We start from the raw sequence: 22,774 nt of genomic DNA on the forward strand, positions 1-22,774 counted from the left end.
GTTTTAATGCGTTGCAATTGTTTGGAACGTAAGTGGGCGGAGAGTCTTCTGCCAACCGACTGTTTGAGGCACGCTATTAAACAGTTAAGGAATTTAGTGCTCTAGACAAAAAAAAACACCCAACCCTACAAAACCAGTGCAAGGACAGTTCAAATCCCAGCATGGGGAATCATCAGTGGGGTCAGAAAACAGCTGGTGTGGGGAGATGAAATTCAGCTTAGCCTCCCTCCCCCCTCAATCAACCCTGCCTCACATGGTGCGTGTGAGGATAATCTTAACAGAATAACAGAGTTGGAAGGGACCTTGGAGGTCTTCTAATCCAACCCCTTGCTCAAGCAGGAAACACTATGCCATTCCAGATAAATGATTGTCCAATCTCTTCTTTAAAAACTTCCAGAGTTGGAGCATTCACAACTTCTGCAGGCAAGTCACTCCATTGATCGATTGTTCTGTCAGGAAACGTCTCCTCAGTTCTAAGTTGCTTTTCTCCTTGATTAGTTTCCATCTGTTGTTTTTTGTCCTCAGGTGCTTTGGAGAATAGCTTGACTCCCTCTTCTTTGTGGCAGCCCCTCAAATATTCGAACACTGCTATCGGGTCACCACCCCTAGTTTTTCTTTTCACTAGACTAGACAAATCCAATTTCTGCAACTGTTCTTTATATGTTTTAGCCTTCCGGTCCCTAAATCATCTTTGTTACTCTTCTTAAAGCTGGGGGAATTCCCAATGATGATACTGAAAAAGTAGTTTTCAGAGCATCTACACTGAACCCCATATTTTCTGCGAAGGAAATTGTGCAAGCATATTACAAAGAATTAGCCTTGCAATTTAGAGCATTAAGTCAAGGGTCTGTCCTATATATTCATCCTGTCTCACAGGGATTTAATGGATCTATTTATTTGCACCCTTTTTCTTGTGTGTTTGTATAAAGAAAAACTTTTTTAAAAGTGTACCAAAGTTAGGTATTAAGGAAAATTGCCCATCATTCTACACATTTGACTCTAAAATGAACATTTGAATGCCCCTCATGACAAGGTACACATTTTCACATGCAATACACATTTGTGTTATTTGTGTGTCTGTGTGTAGGTATCAGAGGTCTAACAGCCACTAGATGCAATATTAAACTGGATAAATCAATGGTCCTTTGGCATAATATAAAGCAATAAAGAATGTCCTCATTTCTCAGAAATAGACCATAGTAATGGCTAATATTTTCCTTGCAATGTTTATAGTATTTCTAACCTTCAGTTGACTCTCAAGAGGTCAACAACTCTTTTGCAAACCAATTTTTTTTTTGTATAGTCAGTGGCAAAGGATAGATGTCTGGTGACTCAAGGTCTAGGCTAGAACATGTGAAGTGTTAATACCACTCTCAAATGCCTTGATAAGGCCACACTTGGAATACTGAATCCAGTTTTGGTCATCATGATGTAAAAAAGATATTGAGAACTTGAGACACTAGAAAGAGTGCAGAGAAGAGCAACGAAGATAAGTAGGGGACTGGAGACTAAAACATGAAGAATGGTTGCAGAAACTGGGTATGTCTAGTTTAGTGAAAAGAAGGACTACGGATGACATGATAGCAGCGTTCCAATATTTAAGGGGCTTCCATGAAGAAGTGTGTGGGGGGGTCAACCTATTGACCTATTGAAAGCACCTGAACGCAGAATAAGACACAATGGATAGAAACTCATCAATGAGAGAAGCAACCCAGAAGTAAGGAGGAATTTCTTGACAGAACAATTAACCAGTGGAATGACTGGTTGTCTCCAGACGTTTTGGGTGCTTTAGCACTGGAGATTTTTAAGAAAGAAATTGTACAAGCATTTGTCTGAAATGGTGTAGGGTTTCCTGCCTGAGCTGGGGGTTGGACTAGAAGACCTCCAAGGTCCCTTCCAACTTTGCTATTCTGTTCTGTTATTCCTCTAAACTATAAAGGAGAGAAAGGGGGTCGTGGGCCCAAAGGCCTAATCTTAATGCCCTTTTCTACCCCCTCTGAATCAAATGGATGTTGGTTAGCACAATCCCTGCAGCCTCTAATAGAGAAGACAAAAGGACATCCTAGGATAACTCCATAGATGCTGAAGGAAGACAGAGGGCACATCAAAGGTACCCAGGATGGTTCAAAAGGCCCATTTTAATTGTCCATTAAGGATGCACAACTGGGGAGAGGAGCAAAACAAATCCATGACAACCCCCAGACGCCATGCTGGTATATTATTGTAATGCCAAGCGGGAGAAACACTGAAAACATCTGATTTTTTGCTGACAATGAGTTCGTAGGGCATCTTGTAAGCAATCAGACCTCGACAGAAGGGAGCAGGCTCCCCACTCAGGCCCTAGCATTGTCAGGACATTACACCTCAAGGGTCACCTCGTGGTCAGTGGGAAGAGGGAAGCCGATGAAGACAAGGGCTTGGAAAGTACATTCAAATGTTTATGTGGCTCCTCTAAATGAGCCAGGCTGACTTTTGTCTCCATTTGCCAGACCCCTGATAAATCACAAGGCCTATTTGTTCACTTGGAAAAGGTCTTGCTAAGAGTTAGGTGCTTTTCCAAAAGGAAACTGGACGTGTTTTTTTCTTGAAAATGTTTCACTTCTCATCCAAGAAGCTTCTCAAGAACTGAAGAAGCTTTTTGGATGAGAAGTGAAATGTTTTCAAGGAAAGAAAACCCAAGACAAGTCTAGCTGACTTTTGGAAAAGCACAATTGGGACAACCATGACCTGGATGATTGAGAATCTTCATAGACTCATTTTTTTTCTTGCCATGTGCATTTATACATTCAGACTAGACTGTGTTGTTGCTCTGTGTCATATAATATATGTGGATATATATATATATATATATATATATATATGGATATATATATATATATATATATATATATATATATATATATATATATATATATATATATATATATATATATATATTTATATATTTATATTTATATTTATTTATTTATATTTTCTCATGTTTATGTAGCATATGTTGGAGGTGCTGACCCTTTGAGAGATGTATGCAATGAAATTTCATTTTAATGTATGCCAATTACATTTAAAGTGACAATAAAAGTTATTGTAAGTCTTTTAAGATATTTCCTAGGTTCTTCTTCTGTTTTTCCAGAAGAAGGTGTCTCTTGGAGAAGAAAATTAAGATTGGCTTAGAGTCATGGCTTCTAGACGTCTGGTTGGGTTCTGCAACCCAACAAGACAGACACAGACTTCAGAGGATAATTAGGACTACAGAAAAAACAATTACTGCCAACCTGCCTTCCATCGAGGACCTGTATACTGCACGAGTCAAAAAGAGGGCTGTGAAAATATTTACAGACTCCTCACATCTCAGACATAAACTGTTTCAACTCCTTCCCTCAAAACGACGCTATAGAGCACTGCACACCAGAACAACTAGACACAAGAACAGTTTTTCCTCGAATGCCATCACTCTGCTAAACAAATAATTCCCTCAAAACTGTTCAACTATTTACAAAGTCTGCACTACTATTACTGTTAATCTTCTCATCACTCTTTATCACCCCTCCCCTCCCACTTGTGACTGTATGACTGTAACTTTGTCGCTTGTATCCTTACGATTTATATGGACTTTTTCCTAGTATGATTTTATTGCTTATTGTACCCTATGACTATCATTAAGTGTTATACCTTATGATTTTTGACTCTTGATGAATTTATCTTTTCTTTTATGTACACTGAGAGCATTTGCACCAAGACAAATTCCTTGGGTGTCCAATCACACTTGGCCAATAAAGTATTCTATTCTATTCTATTCTATTCTATTCTATTCTATTCTATTCTATTCTATTCTATTCTATTCTATTCTATTCTAGTGTCTGGTATACAGAGGTATATGTCTGAACACAAGAGCAATTTTCCTAACACATCTCTGCCTTAAAAAACAACTACTGTCTTGAATTTTCAATCACTGGAGCACCAAGAAAAATAACCATAGATGCATCATGCATTCAAATACTGAGAGACAATAGAAAGTTAGAAACTTTTGATATAACAAACAATTTAAAAAAAAACAGTAATAAAATGTCTGGATTAAGGAGAGCAGTAACAAGCCAACTGCATATACTTTGCATGCAAGAAAGTCTGAATTCTATTTTGGGACTAAGAGTTGATACCTATTTCCCCTCCCCCCGCCTTGTTCTTTTTCTTTGCGCGTTGTCCTCTCCAAAATTATAAAATTCACTTGTTTTATTGAAAATAAGTCATTCTGGACACCTTTTTTAACTGAAGAGCAAAATACAAATCTTGGAAAAAGAATGACCCCCAACATTTTGGAAAACAACTACTAAAGTTAGTCCTTGACTTGTTAACTGCACTTGTTAACTGGATCATGTCCGATTGTATGATTTTTCTTCCTACGGTTGTTAAACAAATCACTGCAGTTGTTAAGTGAATCACATGGTTGTTCAGCGAACCCAGAAACCAGGTGGAAAAGTCTCAAATGGTGAACACGTGACCCTGGGATGTTGCAACAGTCATAAAACCATGCCAGTTGCCAAGTGCCCACATTTTGACCACGTGAACATGGAGATGGTGCAAAGCAGAGGTGGTATTCAGCAGGTTGTGACCAGCCCTGGAGAGCCGGTAGCGGAAATTTTGAGTAGTTTGGAGAACCAGCAAATATCACCTCTGACTGGCCCCGCCAACCCCATCTCTTCTCTGCCTCCCATTGAGTCCAAGCTGATTGGCTGGGTCTTCTTTGGTTGCCCTGCACAGGAGGATGGAGCTGGAAAGCAGGTTAGTGGGATGGGGAGGGAATGGGGATTTTGCAGTATTCTTCCCCTGTCACGCCGACCAAGCCACGCCCACAGAACCGGTAGTAAAAAAGCTTGAATCCTACCACTGGTGCAAAGGTTACAGAAGGACGGGGTCATAACTCACTTTCGTTGTAGTGCAGTTGCAACTTCCAACAGTTGCTAAAGGACCATCTGTACTCATTATTAATATTAATATCAAGGGCCTTTTCACTTAACAAGTTACTAATTTAACAGCGGCAGTGATTCACTTAACAACTGTGGCAAGAAAAGTGGGCAAAAATCACTTAACAAACGTCTCGCTTGGCAATATGAACGTTGGGCTCAATTGGGGTCATAAATTAAGGACTAAATTTGCAGGCAGCATCCCTTCCAGGAACTCTGCCTCTCTTCTAGCCTGTCTGGTGGTCTCCCCTTCCAACGTGGCAGTTGGCTTGCATGCCTGGCCTTTCCCTCCACCCGCTTTTAAAGAGGGCGGGGCCACCCGGGATGCTTCATTGTTTAAGGAGTCAGTGGTGGAAGCCGACATGAAAAGGCTGGTGACCCCACACTGACCCCCTTGTGCCCCAAAGTGCTTGTCCGAGGGCTGGTTTTCTTTTGCTCAGGGACTTTGGTGTGTAGATTACAGGTAGAAGAACAATGCAGATTGTTCTCGGCAACAATGCTCCATGCCACTCCCTGCAGATAGCTTCTCTCCGGATTAAGCTAAATTCTGCCTTTGTCCTTTTTATTGTATCTAATTCAGCTGTGCCAACATGCCTTTCAGACAAGGCTCCTTGGGTCTAAAGGAGAAAACAGTTACCGTTCATACAGGACCCTCCGGTTAATTTCAAAAAATACTTACGCCAAGAGAATAAAAAAAGATTTTATTCTAACAGGGACATAAACAGAGGCATAGAATCAAAACCCACACGAAGTATTAGTACCGCTTTATAAAGCCTTAGTAATAAGACCACACCTGGAATACTGCATCCAGTTTTGGTCACCACGTTACCAAAAATGTGTGTGTGTGTGTGTGGGGGGGAATTGTCGAGACTTCGGAAAATGTGCAAAGAAGAGCAACTAAGGTAATTGCAGACCTGGAGACTAAACCATATGAAGAACGGTTGCAGGATTTGGGTTTGGCTATTCTAGAGAAAAGAAGGACTAGGGGGGACATGATACCAGTATTCCAGTATTTGAGGGGCTTCCATAAAGAGGGAGGTCAAATTTCCAAAGCACCCGAAGGCAGGACAAGAAACAATGGATGGAAACCAGTCAAGGAGAGAAGCAACCTGGAATTGAGTTGAGGACAATTAACCAGTGGAACAGCTGGCCACCAGAAGTTGTAGGTGCTTCATCACTGGAGGTTCTTAAGAAGGGACTGGACAGTCATTTGTCTGAAATGGTATAGGATCTCCTGCTTGAGCATAGGGCTGGACTAGAAGACCTCCAAGGTCCCTTCCAAGGTCCCTTTCAATATGATTGTCTCAAAGGTGCTTTCTCAGAAGGCAGCTGGACTTCCTTTGCTTTTCTTTGAAGACATTTCACTTCTCACTTATTTATTTTTTATTTATTTATTGGAATCTGTCAAACAAAAATGGGAACCAGAATAAGAGAATAAAAATACAATGACAAGGACCTCAGCTTCTTCAGATGAGAAGAGGAGAAGAAGCTTCTTGGATGAGCAGCGAAACGTCTTCAAGAAAAAAAAAGGAAGTCCATCTTCAAGACAACCATGACCTGGATGACTGAGAATATCCATAGATACTCATCCTTGATTATTGTATTGATTTAAACTTCTGGCTTTGTCTACAACAGTAAATCATAGCATAGAATACACACCAAGTTACAAAGCAAGGTAATCACAAGGAATATAATGTACACTTAGTATGCTATGTGAATGTAACCACCAATATTTAATTTATCTGGTTGAACCTATTGGGTGTGAATGTAGCCACTTTGTTCCCACAGCACATTTGAACGGAGACAATGTGCTGTAGACAATGGTACTCACAGTAGACCTTAAAAAAAAAAAAGGTAAAATGGCAATTATGACCAGGGACAGCGCCCAAATTCTGATCGTGTGACTGTGGCGATGTTGCAAAAGGTGTAAGTGTGAGGACCAGTTGTAAGTCTTTTTTTTTTTTTCAGTGTTACTGTAACTTTGGTCATTAAACAAATGGTTGTAACTTGAGGCCTACCTACAATCAAAGCCCATCCCTTTTTTATACAGAGTGTTATATTTTACTTCTGCATGGATGCCAATGATTGTAGGAACGCCAAAACTAGACAACTAGTTCATCTAAAGTAGACTCTTTCATGTACAGTGGTAATGAAGTCTGTCCAGACAACATCTAAACCTAGACAATTAAATCCATTGTGTCCACACTGCTGACAGAGTAAGAGACGAAGAGCAGGTCTAGATGACGTCTGTAGAAGGACTCTTCCCAACACTGATTGGCTGCAGTGGCCAAACGCCACTCCCTATTGACTGCTTGACATCATGGAGTCTTACCGGGAATCTCATGGTACAAGGACTCATTAGAGACCAGATAGAGATGTACAATTCCAGACAATCACTAGATGGCAGCAAAGAGGTCTGAAAAACTCATAATTCCTGCTATCGGTTTTGGTTATGTAGATTTTGGAAGCCTACAGCATTAATGGTTGGTATTCTGACCTAGGCTTCCCAAAATCACAAAGCAGACTCCTCGTCCCAGCAAAACCTCTTTTATTTAAGCTAATGTGAATTCCTCTCGTTCACATCCAGCAAAGTCCCGACAAACAGTTTTTCAAGAGATTTTACAACTACAGACCTTATCAGGCTTGGAGAGTTGCCAGGCCGATAGCTCCCAAGCACAACGCTCCAGCAGAAAATACTTGGCAAGGAGTCAGGACAAAATCTTCACTCTAATTAAATGAACTAATTGTCTCCTGCAAACACCACTCCCCTTTCACTCCTCTTTATTCCCTATGGGAGGGGCCATTCACCATCCACCTGTACCTTTACTTGACTCTTGTTCCTTAACTGTTCCCTAACTTCCCTTCTCCTGGCAGCTCTGTGCATGTGCACATTGGGAACAGGCTCCAGCTGTTCTTCTGCCCTACTGATCTTCGACTCCGAAGGCAGCTGATAACTGTCGGACGCCCCTGGCCCCATCTCTGACTCTGATGCAGAGCACTCATCAGAGCCTTCCCCAGACTCCAGGACTGGCCCATATTCCTCCCCAACCTCTTCACTGTCCGAGTCTGCTGCCAGCACTGCTGGCCACTGGCGGACCACAACAGTAGGCACTTCCTAGAAGCGGAGGACTTTTATTTCCAGAATTGTAGTTCTTTACTCATTTTGTGGGATCGTGGGCCTTCACAACCAGCGAGAAGAAACACAGAATAATAGAATTGGAAGGGACCACAGAAATGGTTAATTGCTCTCACCATTAGGAACTTTCTCCTACGTTGCTTCTCTCCTTGGTTCATTTCCATCCATTGTTTCTTCTCTTGCCTTCTGGTGCTTTGGAAAATAGTCTGACCCCTTGTAGGAACCTCTCAAATATTAGAACTTTGCTATCAGGTCTCCCCTAGTCTTTCTTTTCATTAGACAAGACATACCCAATTCCTGTAACCATTCTTCATATGTTTTAGCCTCCTTTGCACTCTTTCCAGAGTCTCAATATCTTTTTAATATTGTGACCAGAACTGGATGCAGCATTCCAAGTGTGGTCTTACTAAGGCTTTGTAAAGTGGTACTAGAACTTCATATGATCTTGATTCTATCCCTCTATAATTAATGGGAAAGTGTGTGGTCAGGAGATGATGTATTGTCGGAAAAGGGCCAGTGTCTCACACCTCACTGAGGTGTCATAGGATAAGATAGTGTGACTCGAAGACAATATATGTTACTAAGCTCCTTGAAAGTGGGAGATAACAGTTACAAAGAAATAACAATGCAAACCAAGGTGTATTTTCTGTGTCTTCTCATTTCTTCATTGTTTGGGTTGTAAAATTAGTGTAGAGGGAAAATTAACCCCTCTCATTCTCTTCCTTTCTTAGACTGAAAATCCCAAATGTCATAATCTTTCCTCATAGAAAAGCCACTTTCATCTTAGTTGACCTTCTCTGAATATTCTCTGGCTCCACAGTCTCCTCTTGGAGGTACAGTAACCAAAAGCACACATAGTACAGACTTGACTTATGACCGTAATGGAGTCTACCCATCACATTTGTAAGTCACGATAAAAAAAATCATTAATAGCAGCAGCAATAACACAATAATAATAATGAACCAATTCATAGTGCTTTACAGCTCTCTCTAAATGGTTTACTCTCCAAGCGGTTTGCTGAGGTCATCATATTGCCCCCAACAATCTCTTGCCCCTAATAATTTGGGTCCTCATTTTACCGACCTCGGAAGGCTGGAAAGCTGAATCAACCTTGAGCTGGTCAGGATCGAACTCCTGGCAGTGGGCAGAGTTTGCCTGCAATACTGCATTCTAATTTCTGCACCACTAGGGCTCCATTAACTGAATGTCATGGTCCTTAAGCAAACCAGTGGTTCGTCAGGAGCATGATTTTGCTGAAAACTCGAAGTAAATGCTGCTTTTACAAAACTGTCATAAAACACGTTCATGTGGACATGGGACACTGCAAACAGCTGTAAGTGTGGTCATGCTACTGAGTTCAGTCACCAGACGGCGGGGATGGGGGAGAGGGCGAGTACAGCAACTGTCAGAATCTCAGGTTCATCATAACAGAATACAGCAGAGCAGAGCAAAGCAGAGCAGAACAGAACATAGAGTAGAGTAGAGTAGAGTAGAGTAGAGTAGAGTAGAGTAGAGTAGAGTAGGATAGGATAGGATAGGATAGGATAGAATAGAATAGAATAGAATAGAATAGAATAGAATAGAATAGAATAGAATAGAATAGAATAGAATAGAATAGAATAGAATAGAATGTAGAGTAGGGTAGAGTAGAGTAGAGTAGAGTAGAGTAGAGTAGAGTAGAGTAGAGTAGAGAAAGAAAAGAAAAAAGAAAAGAAAAGAAAAGAAAAAAGAAAAAAAAGAAAAGAAAAAAGAAAAGAAAAGAAAAGAATGGAATAAAGAATGGAATGGAATGGAATAGAATGGAATAGAATAGAATAGAATAGAATAGAATAGAATAGAATAGAATAGAATAGAATAGAATAGAATAGAATAGAATAGAATAGAATAGAATAGAATAGAATAGGAGTAGAAGGTAGGTAGGGTAGGGTAGGGTAGAAAAGGGAAAAGGGTAGGGAGAGAAAAGAAAAGAAAAGAAAAGAAAAGAATAAAGAATAGAATGGACTGGACTGGACTGGACTGGACTGACTGAATAGAATAGAATAGAATAGAATAGAATAGAATAGAATAGAATAGAATAGAATAGAATAGAATAGAATAGAATAGAATAGAACAGAACAGAACAGAACAGAACAGAATAGAATAGAATAGAATAGAATAGAATAGAATAGAATAGAATGTAGAGTGGAGTGGAGTGGAGTGGAGTGGAGTGGAGTGGAGTGGAGTAGAGTAGAGTAGAGTAGAGTAGAGTAGAAAAGAAAAGAAAAGAATGGAATAAAGAATAGAATGGACTGGACTGGACTGGACTGGAATGGAATGGACTAGAATAGAATAGAATAGAATAGAATAGAATAGAATAGAATAGAATAGAATAGAATAGAATAGAATAGAAGTTGGAAGGGACCTTTGTGGTTTCTAGTCCAACCCCCTGCTCAGGCAAAAATACCTTGTACCATTTCAGACAAATGGTTGTCCAATCTCTTAAAATCTTTCAGTGGGGGAGCATTCACAACTTCTGGAGGCAAGTTGTTCCCCTGATTAATTGTTCTAACTGAGCAGGCAAAGTTGGTCGTATTTTCAATGCCATTTCTTATTCTCCCTAACATGCTGTGGGCTATTTTTATAGTGGATCCAGCCTCTGTGTCGACATCTTCCCTGAACTGTTTTCCATGATTCCAAAATCTCTTTCTCCAAAGCCCAGCAAAACAACAAGGAGAACTTCAGAAGCTGTCTGGGGACATAATTTTCAAGAAAAACAACAATATCTTTAAGGAGTAAAAAAAAAGTAAAGAGGAGAAGGAAGCTTCCAAATCAGTGAACATCTATCTCAGTAGAAACAGAAGGCAGACTAAGTGTTAGGAGCCCAGAAAAAGAACACCAGCAAGAGGAATAACTAGCAGCTTGAACAGAGGTTATCCACATATTCAAATAGTTCTCGACTTAACAAGAGTTCATTTAGTGGCCGTTCAAAGTTGCAATGCCACTGAAAAAAGTGACTTATGGCTGTTTTTCACACTTATGAGGGTTGCAGCATCTCCCTGGTCACATGATCAAAAATTTGGAAGCTTGACACATGACTCGTATTTATGACGGTTGGGCTGTCCCAGGGTCCTGTGATCCCCTTTTGCGACCTTCTGACAAGCAAAGTCAATGGGGAAGCCAGACTCACTCAACAACCATGTTCCTAACTGATCAACTGTAGTGATTTGCTTAACAACTATGGCAAGAAAGGTCATAAAATGAGACAAAATTCACTTAACAACTGTCTTTTGTTTAGCAACAGAAATTATGGGCTTCACTGTGGTTGTAAGTTAAGGCCTACCTGTACAGGGAGTTGTTGTTAAGTGAGTTTTCCCCCATTTGATGATGTTTCTTGCCATTGTTGTTAAGTGAATCACTGCGGTTGTTCAGTTAGTCACACAGTTGTAAAATGAATCTGGCCTTTCACACACCCCATTGACTTTGCTTGTGAGAAGGTCGCATGACCCCGGGATGCTACAACCGTCATAAATATGAGTCAGTTGCCAAGCATCTGAATTTTGATCACATGATCATGGGGATTCTACGTCATCAAAAACGTCATCAAAAAAGCACAACAAAGAATGTTCTTTCTGCGCCAACTCTGGAAGCTCAAACTGCCCAAGGAGCTGCTGATCCAGTTCTACAGAGGAATGATTGAGTCTGTCATCTGCACCTCAATAACTGTCTGGTTTGGTTCTGTAACCCAACAGGACAGACACAGATGCCAGAGAGTAATTAGGGCTGCAGAAAAAACAATTACTACCCACCTGCCTTCAATCGAGGACCTGTATACTGCACGAGTCAAAAAGAGGGCTGTGAAAATATTTACAGACCCCTCACATCCTGGACATAAACTCCTGCCCTCAAAACGACGCTATAGAGCACTGCACACCAGAACAACTAGACACAAGGACAGTTATTTCCTGAAAGCCATCACTCTGCTAAACAAATAATTCCCTCAACACTGTCCAACTATTTACTAAGTCTGCACTACTATTACTATTAATCTTTCCCTCCTTCCTTTCACCCACCCCCTCCCACTTATGACTGTATGACTGTAACCTTGTTGTATCGTATCTTTTTTTATTCACTGTTTCCTAGTATGATTTGATTGCTTTTTGTACTCTATGACTATCACTACGTGTTGTACCTGATGATTCTTGACTCTTGACAAATATATCTTTTCTTTTCTGTACACTGAGATCATTTGCACCAAGACAAATTCCTTGTGTGTCCAATCACACTTGGCCAATAAAGAATTCTATTCTATTCTATTCTATTCTATTCTATTCTATTCTATTCTATTCTATTCTATTCTATTCTATTCTATTCTACAATGGTCATAAGTATGAAAAACAGCCCTAAATTGCTTTTTTCAGTGCTGTGGCAACTTTGAACAGTTGCTAAATAAACTGTTGTAAGTCGAGGACTACCAGCAATGTGTTCCAGCACCTGCCACTTGTAAAAGGGTGACCACATCTGACCTCCTTTGCAAACAGGAAGTGTTAGCTCTGACCTTACCTGGCATTTTGCTGGGCGGAGAAGAGCTGGGCTGAACGTGGTGGGGCGACCCATGGGACAGCAAGAGGTTCATGGTGTGAGGCTGACCGGTACTATAGGCATCCATGGCAAGTTTTTGCCGAAAAGCTTCTTCTTTCCTCCGGTTTGCAAACCAGTTGTAGACGCGGACTTCCGTGACCAGGTTTGAACCCAAGCCGTGTGCTTTAGAGGGCGACACACCCCGCTGGAGGCATTCTGCCCTAGAGGAGAGAATTAAGAAAATTCCTAGAAAAAGGGTTGGTTGGATCTCAATGTTGAACTAACGCAGGAGGAGAACTTGCTAAGAATATTACCAGGCTAAAAAAAATTGGTCCAGCTAGTTCAATATTGTTTTTCTGATTTGCAGCAACTCTCTATGATTTTTGGCCAAAAAAAGAACAGTCCAAAAAAGAATGTAGGCATTGGATTAGGAATGATTTGTATGCAAGGATACACTTTACCCCTAAGGTCCTGCCCTCACATCACCAGGACTATTTTTTACAGATTGTGTCCTCATGATACTGGCTTCGTCTCATCCTCAATTCATAGCTGAAGCAGATGGGCTCACATTTATTTTATTTTAAATCCATACATCATGGTACCTCAAGATTTATTCTATTTATTTTTATCCCAGCTTTATTATTTTATAAGTAACTCAAAGGTGGCAAACATGTGTAAAACTCCTTGCTTCGTCTATTTTCTGCACAACAACAATCCTGTTGTTGTGCAGCTTGCCCTCAGAAGTTGTGGGAGCTTCATCACTTGAGACTTTCAAGAAGAGATTGGACTGCCATTTGTCAGAAATGGTGTAGGGTCTCCCGCTTGGGTGGGGGGTTGGACTAGATGACCTACAAGGTCCCTTCCAACTCTGATTATCTGTTTGATCTGTTTGATCTGTTTGATCTGTGAGGTGGGTTGGGATGAGAGAGGAACTGGCTCAAAGTCCCCCAACTGGATTCCAAGTTTAAGGTGGGGCTAGAACTCACCATCTCCTGGTGATTGGCCCAAAATCACCCAATGGGCTTTCAGGCCTAAGGCAGGACTAGAACGCACCACCTCCTGGTGATTGGCTCAAAGCCACATAACTGGATTTCAAGACTAAGGCGGGGGCTAGAACTCTCAATTTCCAGGTAATTGGCTCAAAGTCATCCAGCCGGCTTTCATGCCTAAAGAGGTACTAGAATTCACAATCTCCTAGTTTATAAGTCAGCACCTTAATCACTACACCAAACTAGCTCCCATTTAAGATTGTATAGGAAGAAGCACACGGACTTTCAAGTTCTCTAGATATTGTTAGTGAGGCGAGACTTTATAGAAAGAAATATGAGGTCATCCAAAGAGGTAAAAAAGCAAATTAATAACTTTAATTAAAAAGAGAATAAATTGTGGTTCCCAAAACTTTGTGCCTATTAATAAAGTTTGCTAGTCAGAAAAAGTACTGCCACACACACACCTTCTCATTTTTAGTGAGGTGCCTGGCCAAAAAAATCAAGAAATTAAGGGGATAATTTAAAAAAAAAAATAAGGCAAATGAAAGCTAAGTCTGTGAAATCTACAGTGGCTGAACTCACCTACCAAGCTAACTCTTAAATCCAATTTAGCAAACCCCAATTGTGTGTTCACTTAAGAAAATGATGCCCACATTAGGGTTTAACAACAGGCTCAAACAATGGCCAGACTCACACAATAAAACTCAGCTGCAAATCACTCCATCCCATTTTAAGTTAATATTGCGCAAACCTCATCTGACATTGAGGACCACAGGCGTTAAGCTAATTAAACAACTCTATTGATTTCTACCTACCTAACAAGAATTCCCCCAGCCTGCTTGCCTTCCCCTAGGAATGACCAGATAGGTTTTGTGATTCTTGAGGGAGGTCAAGTTTATGCCACTTGCGGCTGTGCAAGGACTGTCTGAACTTTGGAACACTGTCCTAAGTAGCTTCAAGGTAGGTCCATCATGACTTCAAATGGTCGTCAAAGGACGACTCAAAGCCTGCAAAGATTGTGACCACCACATTGAACAAACTGAACCAGAGAAGCAATTATTTTCTTGATTTTGTTAAGCTTCCAACGCAGACAACAATACAGAGATGTCAGGAAACTGCCATGTAGGCTAGAAGGAGGACTCGGGTAAGGACTTAGCTTAAAATCCTTGCACAGCTACAAGTGGCGTAAACTTGACCTCCTTCAAGAACCACCAAGCCTATCTGGTAATTCCTGGGGGAAGGCAAACCATCTAGGGGGATTCTTATCATATCGGTAGAAATCAATAGAGTTGTTCACTTCAGTTATTTGTGAGTGGCTCTGTTGTTTGTGCCTGACATTGGGGTACTGTTATACTTTCCTTGGTGGCAGGTTCAGTCCCAAATTGTGCAGGCCTCTTACAACACACACACACACACACAGAGAGAGAGAGAAGAGAGAAAAGAGAGAGAGAGAAAGAGAGAGAGAGAGAGAGAAAGAGGAGAGGAGAGAGAGAGAAAGAGAGAGAGAGAGAGAGAGAGAGAAGGAGAGAGAGGAGAGAGAGAGAAGAGAGAGAGAGAGAGAAAGAGAGAGGAGAGAGAGAAGAGAAGAGAGGAAAGAGAGAGAGAGAGAGAGAGAGAGAGAAGAGAGAGAGAGAGAGAGAGAGAGAGAGAGAGAGAGAGAGAAAGAGAAGAGGAGAGAGAGAGAGAAGAGAGAGAGAGGAGAGAGAGAAAGAGAGAGAGAGAGAAGAGAAAGAGAGAGAAGAGGAGAGAGAGAGAAGAGAGAGAGAGAGAGAGAAAGAGAGAGAGAGAGAGAGAAAGGAGAGAGAGAGAGAAGAGAGAGAAGAGAGAGAAAGAGAGAGAGAGAAAGAGAGAGAGAGAGAGAGAGAGAGAGAGAAAGAGGAAGGAGAGAGAGAGAGAAGAGAGAGAGAAAGAGGGAGAGAAAGGAGAGAGAGAGAAGAGAGAGGAGAGAGAGAGAGAGAGGAGAGAGAGAGAGGAGAGAGAGAGAGAGAAGAAGAGAAAGAGGAGAGAGGAGAGAGAGAGAAGAAAAGAGAGAGAGGGAGGAGAAGAGAAGAGAGAGAGAGAGAGAGAAGAGAGGAGAGAGAGAGAGAGAGAGAGAGAAGAGAGAGAAAGAGGAGGGAGAGAGAGAAGAGAGAGAGGAGGAGAGAAAGACATATTTGTTTGCTTAGTTAGATGTTAAGGATAGCAGGTTCTTTTTCCCTTTGACCCAGAACATGCTAGCCCCCTCACACAATAGGGATTTTGGTTGGACACAACAAAAGCTCTGCTCTCTGCCAACAAGCTGTGGGTTTCTTTGATGCAGCAGCAGCAGCAGAAAGGGAAAAATGCTCTTTTGTCCAGAGCTTTTACCTGTTGCATTCCTCTACCAAGGCTTCCCTCTCTTCCTTGCTGGGGTTCTTTTGCCGGTCGTAGGCCTGGTACAAGATCTGCTGGGAAGCAGGACCCCACTTAAAGCGGTTGCGCCTCATCTTCTTGCTGGGTGTTTCGGCACAAGAGTCGTCTATCTGGCCCACACCCTGGTTTTGCTGGTTAAATTCTGGAAAGAGAAACAGCAGCTGATCTTGACTGCCTTTTTCTGTCATATTTCCAGAACCCTGGACTGTTTGGTTGAATTCTGAAAGAGAAAGGAGTAGATTTTTTTGACTGGGCCTGCCGGTCGGGTTGTGTAACACACACCTGTAGGAAGAGATTCAGTTGACTTTAAGGAATGGCTCAGGGCGCAAGAACCAGGTTTCTTGGCCTGCATGGCTGGTTCAACCATCTGCTAGGCCAGAGGTCCCCAATGCCTGAGCTGTGGCTTCCTGCGGCCCCACGGCCTATTTGGAACCAGGCTGCACAAGTAACAGGCCGGTGTGCATGCGTTCGGTTCGATTTGCACGAGCAGTGGACTGGCATGCATGTGTACACATGTGCGGCTTGACTTGTGCAACTCGAGACGCGTGTGCATGGGTATGCATGGCGGCCTACCACTCGTGCGGCCTAGTTCCCCTCAACCGCCCCAACCAGGCCGCTAAGGCGCAAAGGTTGGGGATCGCGGCTCTAGGCTGTCTTTTTCACACTCCGTTTTTAATTGGGGTGAGAAAAAAATCTGGACTGGCATGAAATGGAAGCCAAGAGAGGTTTCTAAATCTCTTTGGTTTTTCATCTGTCGGTTGTTGAGATTTTTTTGGCAGTGATGAGAGACATTGGCAGTTGCCTCAATTGGGGGATGATTTTCTCTCGGTGCCAAACAAATGTCAACCAGGAAGCAAGCAGAAGTATTCACCGGAGGCTCAAAAAAAAAAGTCAATACAGGGAGTCCTCGATTTGCAACCATTTGTTTAGTGACTATTGAAATGTTTATTAATTTCCCACCTGTATGGGGTTTTTTTTACAAATTACTCAAGGCAGCAAATATATCCAACACACTTTCCTCCTCCTATTTTCCTCACAACAACAACAACCTTGTCAGGTGGGTTGGGCTGAGAAAGAGTGACTGGCCCAAAGTCAACCAGCCCGCTTACAAGCCTAAGGTGGGGCTAGAACTCACTGTCTCCTGTGATTGGCCCAAAATCACCAGCTTGCTTCATGCCTAAGGCGGGAATAGAACTCTCAATCTCCTGGCGATTGGTCCAAAGTCATCCAGCTGGCTTTCATGGCTATGGCGGGACCAGTGGTGGTATTCAAATAAAAGTTGCCACCGGTTCGGTGGGCGTGGCTTGGTGGCCGCGCTTTGCGCGCATGCACACACTTTGCGTACATGCGCGCGCCAAACACGTACTTTGCGCAGGCACAGAGGCGTTCTAACTTGCCTCCTGCAAGCCTCCACGATGGTGGTCACTGCAGCAGCTGCCGCGCGGCGCTATTCTACGCCGCGCAAAGCAGCTGCGCTTTGAATTCTGGCCATAAAAGTGAGTATGGGAGCCCGGGCGGGCGGGCCAACCACAGATCAGTGAAGAGAACTGGTTCGGTCTCCACTGCTCATCACCGCTACCGGCTCTCCAGAACCGGGCAGAACCGGTCGAATACCACCACTGGGCGGGACTTGAACTCACAGTCTCCTGCTTTCTAGCTTGGTGCCTTAACCACTAGACCAGGGATGTCAAACTCAAGGCTTGTGGGCCGGATCTAGCCTGTGAGGTGCTTAGATCTGGCCCATGGGGCCACCTTGGAAACAATGACCAGCCTGTAGTGCTTCAGCCAGTGAAAACGGAGCTCGGGAGGGCTCCACGCGGCTGAAAACAGAGCCCAGGAAGGCCACGGGCGCCCCCCCAAGCTCCATTTTCACTGGCAGAGGGCTGCAGGAGGCTGTTGTGGCCAAAAATGGAGCCTGGGGCGGGGGTGGCGTGCGCCCCCTCAGCTCTGTTTTCGCTGGCAGAGGGTTGCGGGAGGCCATCATGGCCATAAATAGTGTTCGGGAGCCCGTTTTTGTTGGCAGAGCGCTCGGGCTGCCACAGGCGGCTTTGACATGAGTGATGTCAAAAGTTGTATTCGATGTATTGAACATAGTGTTTTTATTTTTTAATCTTTAATAAAGTTTTTTTTTTAAATGAGTGGTGTCAAGTTGGCCATGCTCACTCTGACCATGACCCCCCAGGTCAAACATAACCCTGATGCGGTCCTCAATGGAATCGAGTTTGACACTCCTGCACTAGACCAAATTAGCTCTCACTAGACCAAACAGGCTCTAGTTACAATGGCACTGGAAAAAGTGACTTATGACCAACCCTCATACTTATGACCATCGTAGCATCCCTAAAGTCACATAATCAAAATTTCTGTGCTTGGCAACTGGCATGGATTTATGTCAGTTGTAGCATGCTGGGGTCATGTGATCACCATTTGTGACCTTCCCTGCCGGCTCCCAACAAGCAAAGTTTAATGGGGGAACCTGAATTCATATGGTCATTAAGTGAATCATCCCCCCCCATTGATTATGATTGTCAGAATTTGGCCAGGAAGGTTGCAAATGGTGATCATATGACCCCAGAACAGTGCAACTGTCATAAGTACATGCCAGTTTCCAAACATCCCAATTCTGATCACATGGCCATGGGGATGCTGTGACAGTTGCAAGTATGTGAGAAGAACCAGTTGTAAGTTGTTTTTTTTCCCAGTGGTGTTATAACTTTGAGCAGTCACTAAATGAATGGTTGTAAGTAGAGGATGGTGCTTTACAGTTAAAAACTCTTAGAACGGCGTATTAGAAAACAAAACAGTAATCAAAGAATCTGCAATATTCTTCAATATTAGAGAGAAAGGAAAATCCATAATAAAGCAAGCCAAATAACACAGATTCATAAACTTCAGCTGAATGAATAATAAAGAGGCTTTATCAGGCATTGGAGAACATCAGATTTGATAAAAGAGTAAGGTCCTTTATAGGGAGTGAGAAACCCACATATGACTGAATCTAATCATAACTTAGAACCATTTTGGCCTAGTGGTTAAAGCACCAGGCTAGAAACTAGGAGACTGTGAGTTCTAATCCTGCCTTAGGAAGCCTACAGCACATACACACACACACACACACACACCATAACTTCAAATGGGGGAGAAAAATATCAGCCGGATCTAAGAAAATGACTTGCCTTACAATCATTTGCTTAGTGCAGGAGTGGGGAACGTTGGCCGTTTTATGAGGTGTGGACTTCAATTCCCAGAATTCCATGTGTGAACTTCAACTCCCAGAATTCCATGCTAGCTTGAGAATTCTGGGAGTTGAAGTCCACACCTCATAAAAGAGCCATGGTTCCACCCTGGCTTAGTGGTTATTTGAAGTTCCAGTAGTATCTGCCCAGAGCTATTTATGATCCAGATTTGACAGTTTGATGGACACACACAGACACGGAAACACACGTACACACGTACACAATCATGTGATCACATTTGGGGCACTCATCAACCGGACTGCATTTATTGTTGTTTGCAAAGTCTCAGTCATGTGACTGTGATTTAACAGATAACAGATCATCAGAGTTACAAGGGACCTTGTAGGTCATCTAGTCCAACCCCCTGCCCAAGCAGGAGACCCTATACCATTTCTAGGATGCTTTTGTCCGGAAATCAGCATTTATAGGTAGTCCTCGACTTACAGCAATTCATTGAGTGACAACAGCCTTGAAAAAAGTGACTTATGATTGTTTTTCAAAGTAATGATTCTTGCATTATCTCCATAGTCACATGTTCAAAATTCAGACGCTGCTTCATATTTATGACGGTTGCAGTGTCCCAGGGGTCACAACCTTCTGGCAGGCAAAGCCAAGCGGGCAGCAAGATTCACTTAACAACTGGGCTACTAACTTATCAACTGCAGTGATTCACTTAACAACTGTGGCAAGAAAGGTCGTAAAACAGGGCAAAACTCACTTAACAAATGTCTCACTTAACAACAGAACCTTCGGGCTCCATTGTGGTTGTAAGTGGAGGACTACCTGTAATTCAAGTTTCTGGTAAAAAAAAGAAACCCCACCCATTAATGGATTCACTTATGTTTGCTTAACAACCTCAGTGTTTCACTTAACAGCCACAACAGAAAAGATCATAGACTCAAAAAACAGTCCTGTGGCGACAGGCTTAACAATGGGCATAACCTGAATCTTGATCACCTGACCACAGGGATGCTGCAACAGTTGTAAGTGTAAAAAACGGTCATAAGTCATCTTTTCCAGTGCCATAGCAACTTCGAACAGCCACTACATGAACTGTTGTAAGTCAAGAATTACCTGTATTTTAAAATAACACTCTTATTTTAAAAGGATTGCTGTTAATCAGTAATCCTTCAGAATTACAGTTTGGGGAGAGTTAATTATCTGTCTCAGGGCTGCAGTGAATATTTCCTGAAGGGACCAAGGGAAATAAATCCCTTGGCGGTAAATGGAAGCTCCACTGCCATTCCATCATTGCCCAAAGTCACAAGGAGCTGGGCAGTAAATACATTTAATTAATGTATTTATTATGATTGGCTCCCAGGCAGAGTAGGAGTAACTAGGAAAGGCTATATATGGATGGATAAGTCTACAAAGAAGCTTCAAACTGGACATTCATCTCTATTTGCAATCTTTTGCCACTGCTGAGTTATGGTGATCTCAAAGCCCAATGCCCATAAAGAAAGTGGTGCAGCTTTGATTGTACTGTTGTGGCTCCCACCTTGACTTTTTTGACCTTTCTCTTCTCCTTCCTTCCTTCCTTCCTTCCTTCCTTCCTTCCTTCCTTCCTTCCTTCCTTCCTTCCTTCCTTCCTTCCTTCCTTCCTTCCATTCCCATCCCCTCCCTTCCCTCCCATCCTTTCTGCCTTGTACTTTTCCTTCCTTCCTTCCTTCCTTCCTTCCTTCCTTCCTTCCTTCCTTCCTTCCTTCCTTCCTTCCTTCCTTCCTTCCTATTCCCTCCCCTCCTTTCCTTATTCTCCTTCCTTCCTAGCCACTCCCTTCCCTTTCCTTCCCTGCCCTGCCCTCCCTACCCTTTCTTTCCGCCTTGTATGTTTTTTCCTTCTTTCCTTCCTTATCATTCCCTCCTTTCCCTTTTCTTCTCTCTCCTCCTCCCTCTTCCTTATTCTCCTTTCCCTTCCCTCCCTTCCCTTCCTTTCTGCCTTGTATTTTTCCTTCCTTCCTTCCTTCCTTCCTTCCTTCCTTCCTTCCTTCCTTCCTTCCTTCCTTCCTTCCTCCCTCCCTCCCTCCCTCCCTTCCCTCCCTCCTGCCTGCCACTCCTGCCTTCCCTTCCCTTCCCTTCCCCAACTGACCTAAGAATACCTCAGAGATTAAACAGAAAAGCTTCTCTGGGAAAAAGAAAACTGCACTAGTGGGGAAAGCTGACATTTCTAAATTCTCCTTTTTCTGCTGCTGATAACAGCCAAGAAGCTGGTTTACAAAAGAAGTGGACTGGGAGGCAGAGATCTGATACGTGCAGCCCTACCTCAAACTCATCCATCAAAGCAGTGATAATTAGAGTAGGCAACACCTTGTGGTATCTCACACTCCGCTTAAATCCCACACCATAAAAAAAAAAAGAGTCAACAAGTTTATCTTTGGATGTGCAAGACTGTGGCCAGCTCACTGGATCACTTTGTCCTAACCACATTGTTTCCCCCAAGGAGAGACGGCTGCATTTGACACAATGGCCCATTCAAGTTTATCCGTCATTGGGAGACAAATTTCTAAGAAGAAGGAAATCTCCTCCTTTCTACTCTTCTTCAAGGTAAGAAAAGAAATCAGAAAAAGGATGGAGAGAAAAACGACACCTTCCCAAAGCCATTTCTAAGTTGCAAGAATTGAGTCCGTTTGATGTACAGGTAGGCCTCAACTTACAAGGGTTCGTTTAGTGACCGTTGCAAGTTACAACGGCGCTGAAAAACCTCACTTATGACCATTTTTTCACACTTATGACTGTGGCAGCAGCCCCAGGATCACGCGATTTACATGCAGCTGCTTGACAACTGGTTCATATTTATGACGATGTCCCGGGATTCTCTTTTGTAACCTTCTGGCAAGCAAAGTCCATGGGGAAGCCAGATTCACCTAAAAACCGTGTTATTCACTTAACAACTGCAGTGATCCACTTAACAACCGTGGTGAGATAAGTCATATAATGAGGCAAAGCTCCTTTAGCAACTGTCTTGCTTAGCCACAGAAATTTGGTGTTTCGTAAGTCGAGGACTCTATATAAAAGCAACTTTGGAGTTTCCTTTCACTGAGAAGCATTCCATCTTCGTGTTTGAAGGGCATCCATTGGAAGAAATTGACAAGGGATCTGTGCCCACATGTACGTACAGATAGTCCTCAACTTACAGCAGTTCATTGAGTGATGGTTCCAAATTACAATGGCCCTGAAAAATGGGACTGATGACCATTTTTCGGCAGCATGCTCACGTGATCAAAATTCAGAGGTTTAGCAACTTGGTTCATATTTATGACTCAGCCTTGTATCCTTCCGAGGTGGGTAAAATGAGGACCCAAATTGTTGGGGGCAATATGCTGATTCTGTAAACCATTTAGAGAGGGCTGTAAAGTGCTGTAAAGTGGTATATAAGTCTAAGTCAGTGGTGGCTAACCTTTTTGGGCACCCGTTTCAAAAATTGTGTATGTGCTCACACTTGTACGCTCACGTGCCAGCACCCAAAAGGCAATGCGTGCGCCCCCCCCACGCCCCTGCACATGTGCGTG

The 22,774-nt window shown here is 42.7% G+C and overlaps 1 protein-coding gene across 2 annotated transcripts in view; it reads right to left on the reverse strand.

Annotated features, from left to right (window-relative positions):
• The window catches only part of HNF1B (HNF1 homeobox B), a 94,700-nt gene that overhangs the window by 38,866 nt on the left and 33,060 nt on the right, over positions 1–22,774 (reverse strand). The window contains exons 3-4 of one of the 2 annotated variants that reach the window (XM_087956737.1): positions 15,988–16,252; positions 12,635–12,873 (exon numbers count right to left, since the gene is read on the reverse strand). In XM_087956737.1, coding sequence (XP_087812863.1) covers positions 12,635–12,873; positions 15,988–16,252 — 504 coding nt within the window. The remainder of the gene's footprint in view (positions 1–12,634; positions 12,874–15,987; positions 16,253–22,774) is intronic. The other variant, XM_087956743.1, reaches the window with a different exon arrangement.

Source organism: Notechis scutatus, chromosome 1, assembly GCF_049901735.1.
Source record: "Notechis scutatus isolate UNSWTSFEM ecotype Mainland chromosome 1, rNotScu1.2, whole genome shotgun sequence".
In the NCBI taxonomy this organism is placed as follows: domain Eukaryota; kingdom Metazoa; phylum Chordata; class Lepidosauria; order Squamata; family Elapidae; genus Notechis; species Notechis scutatus.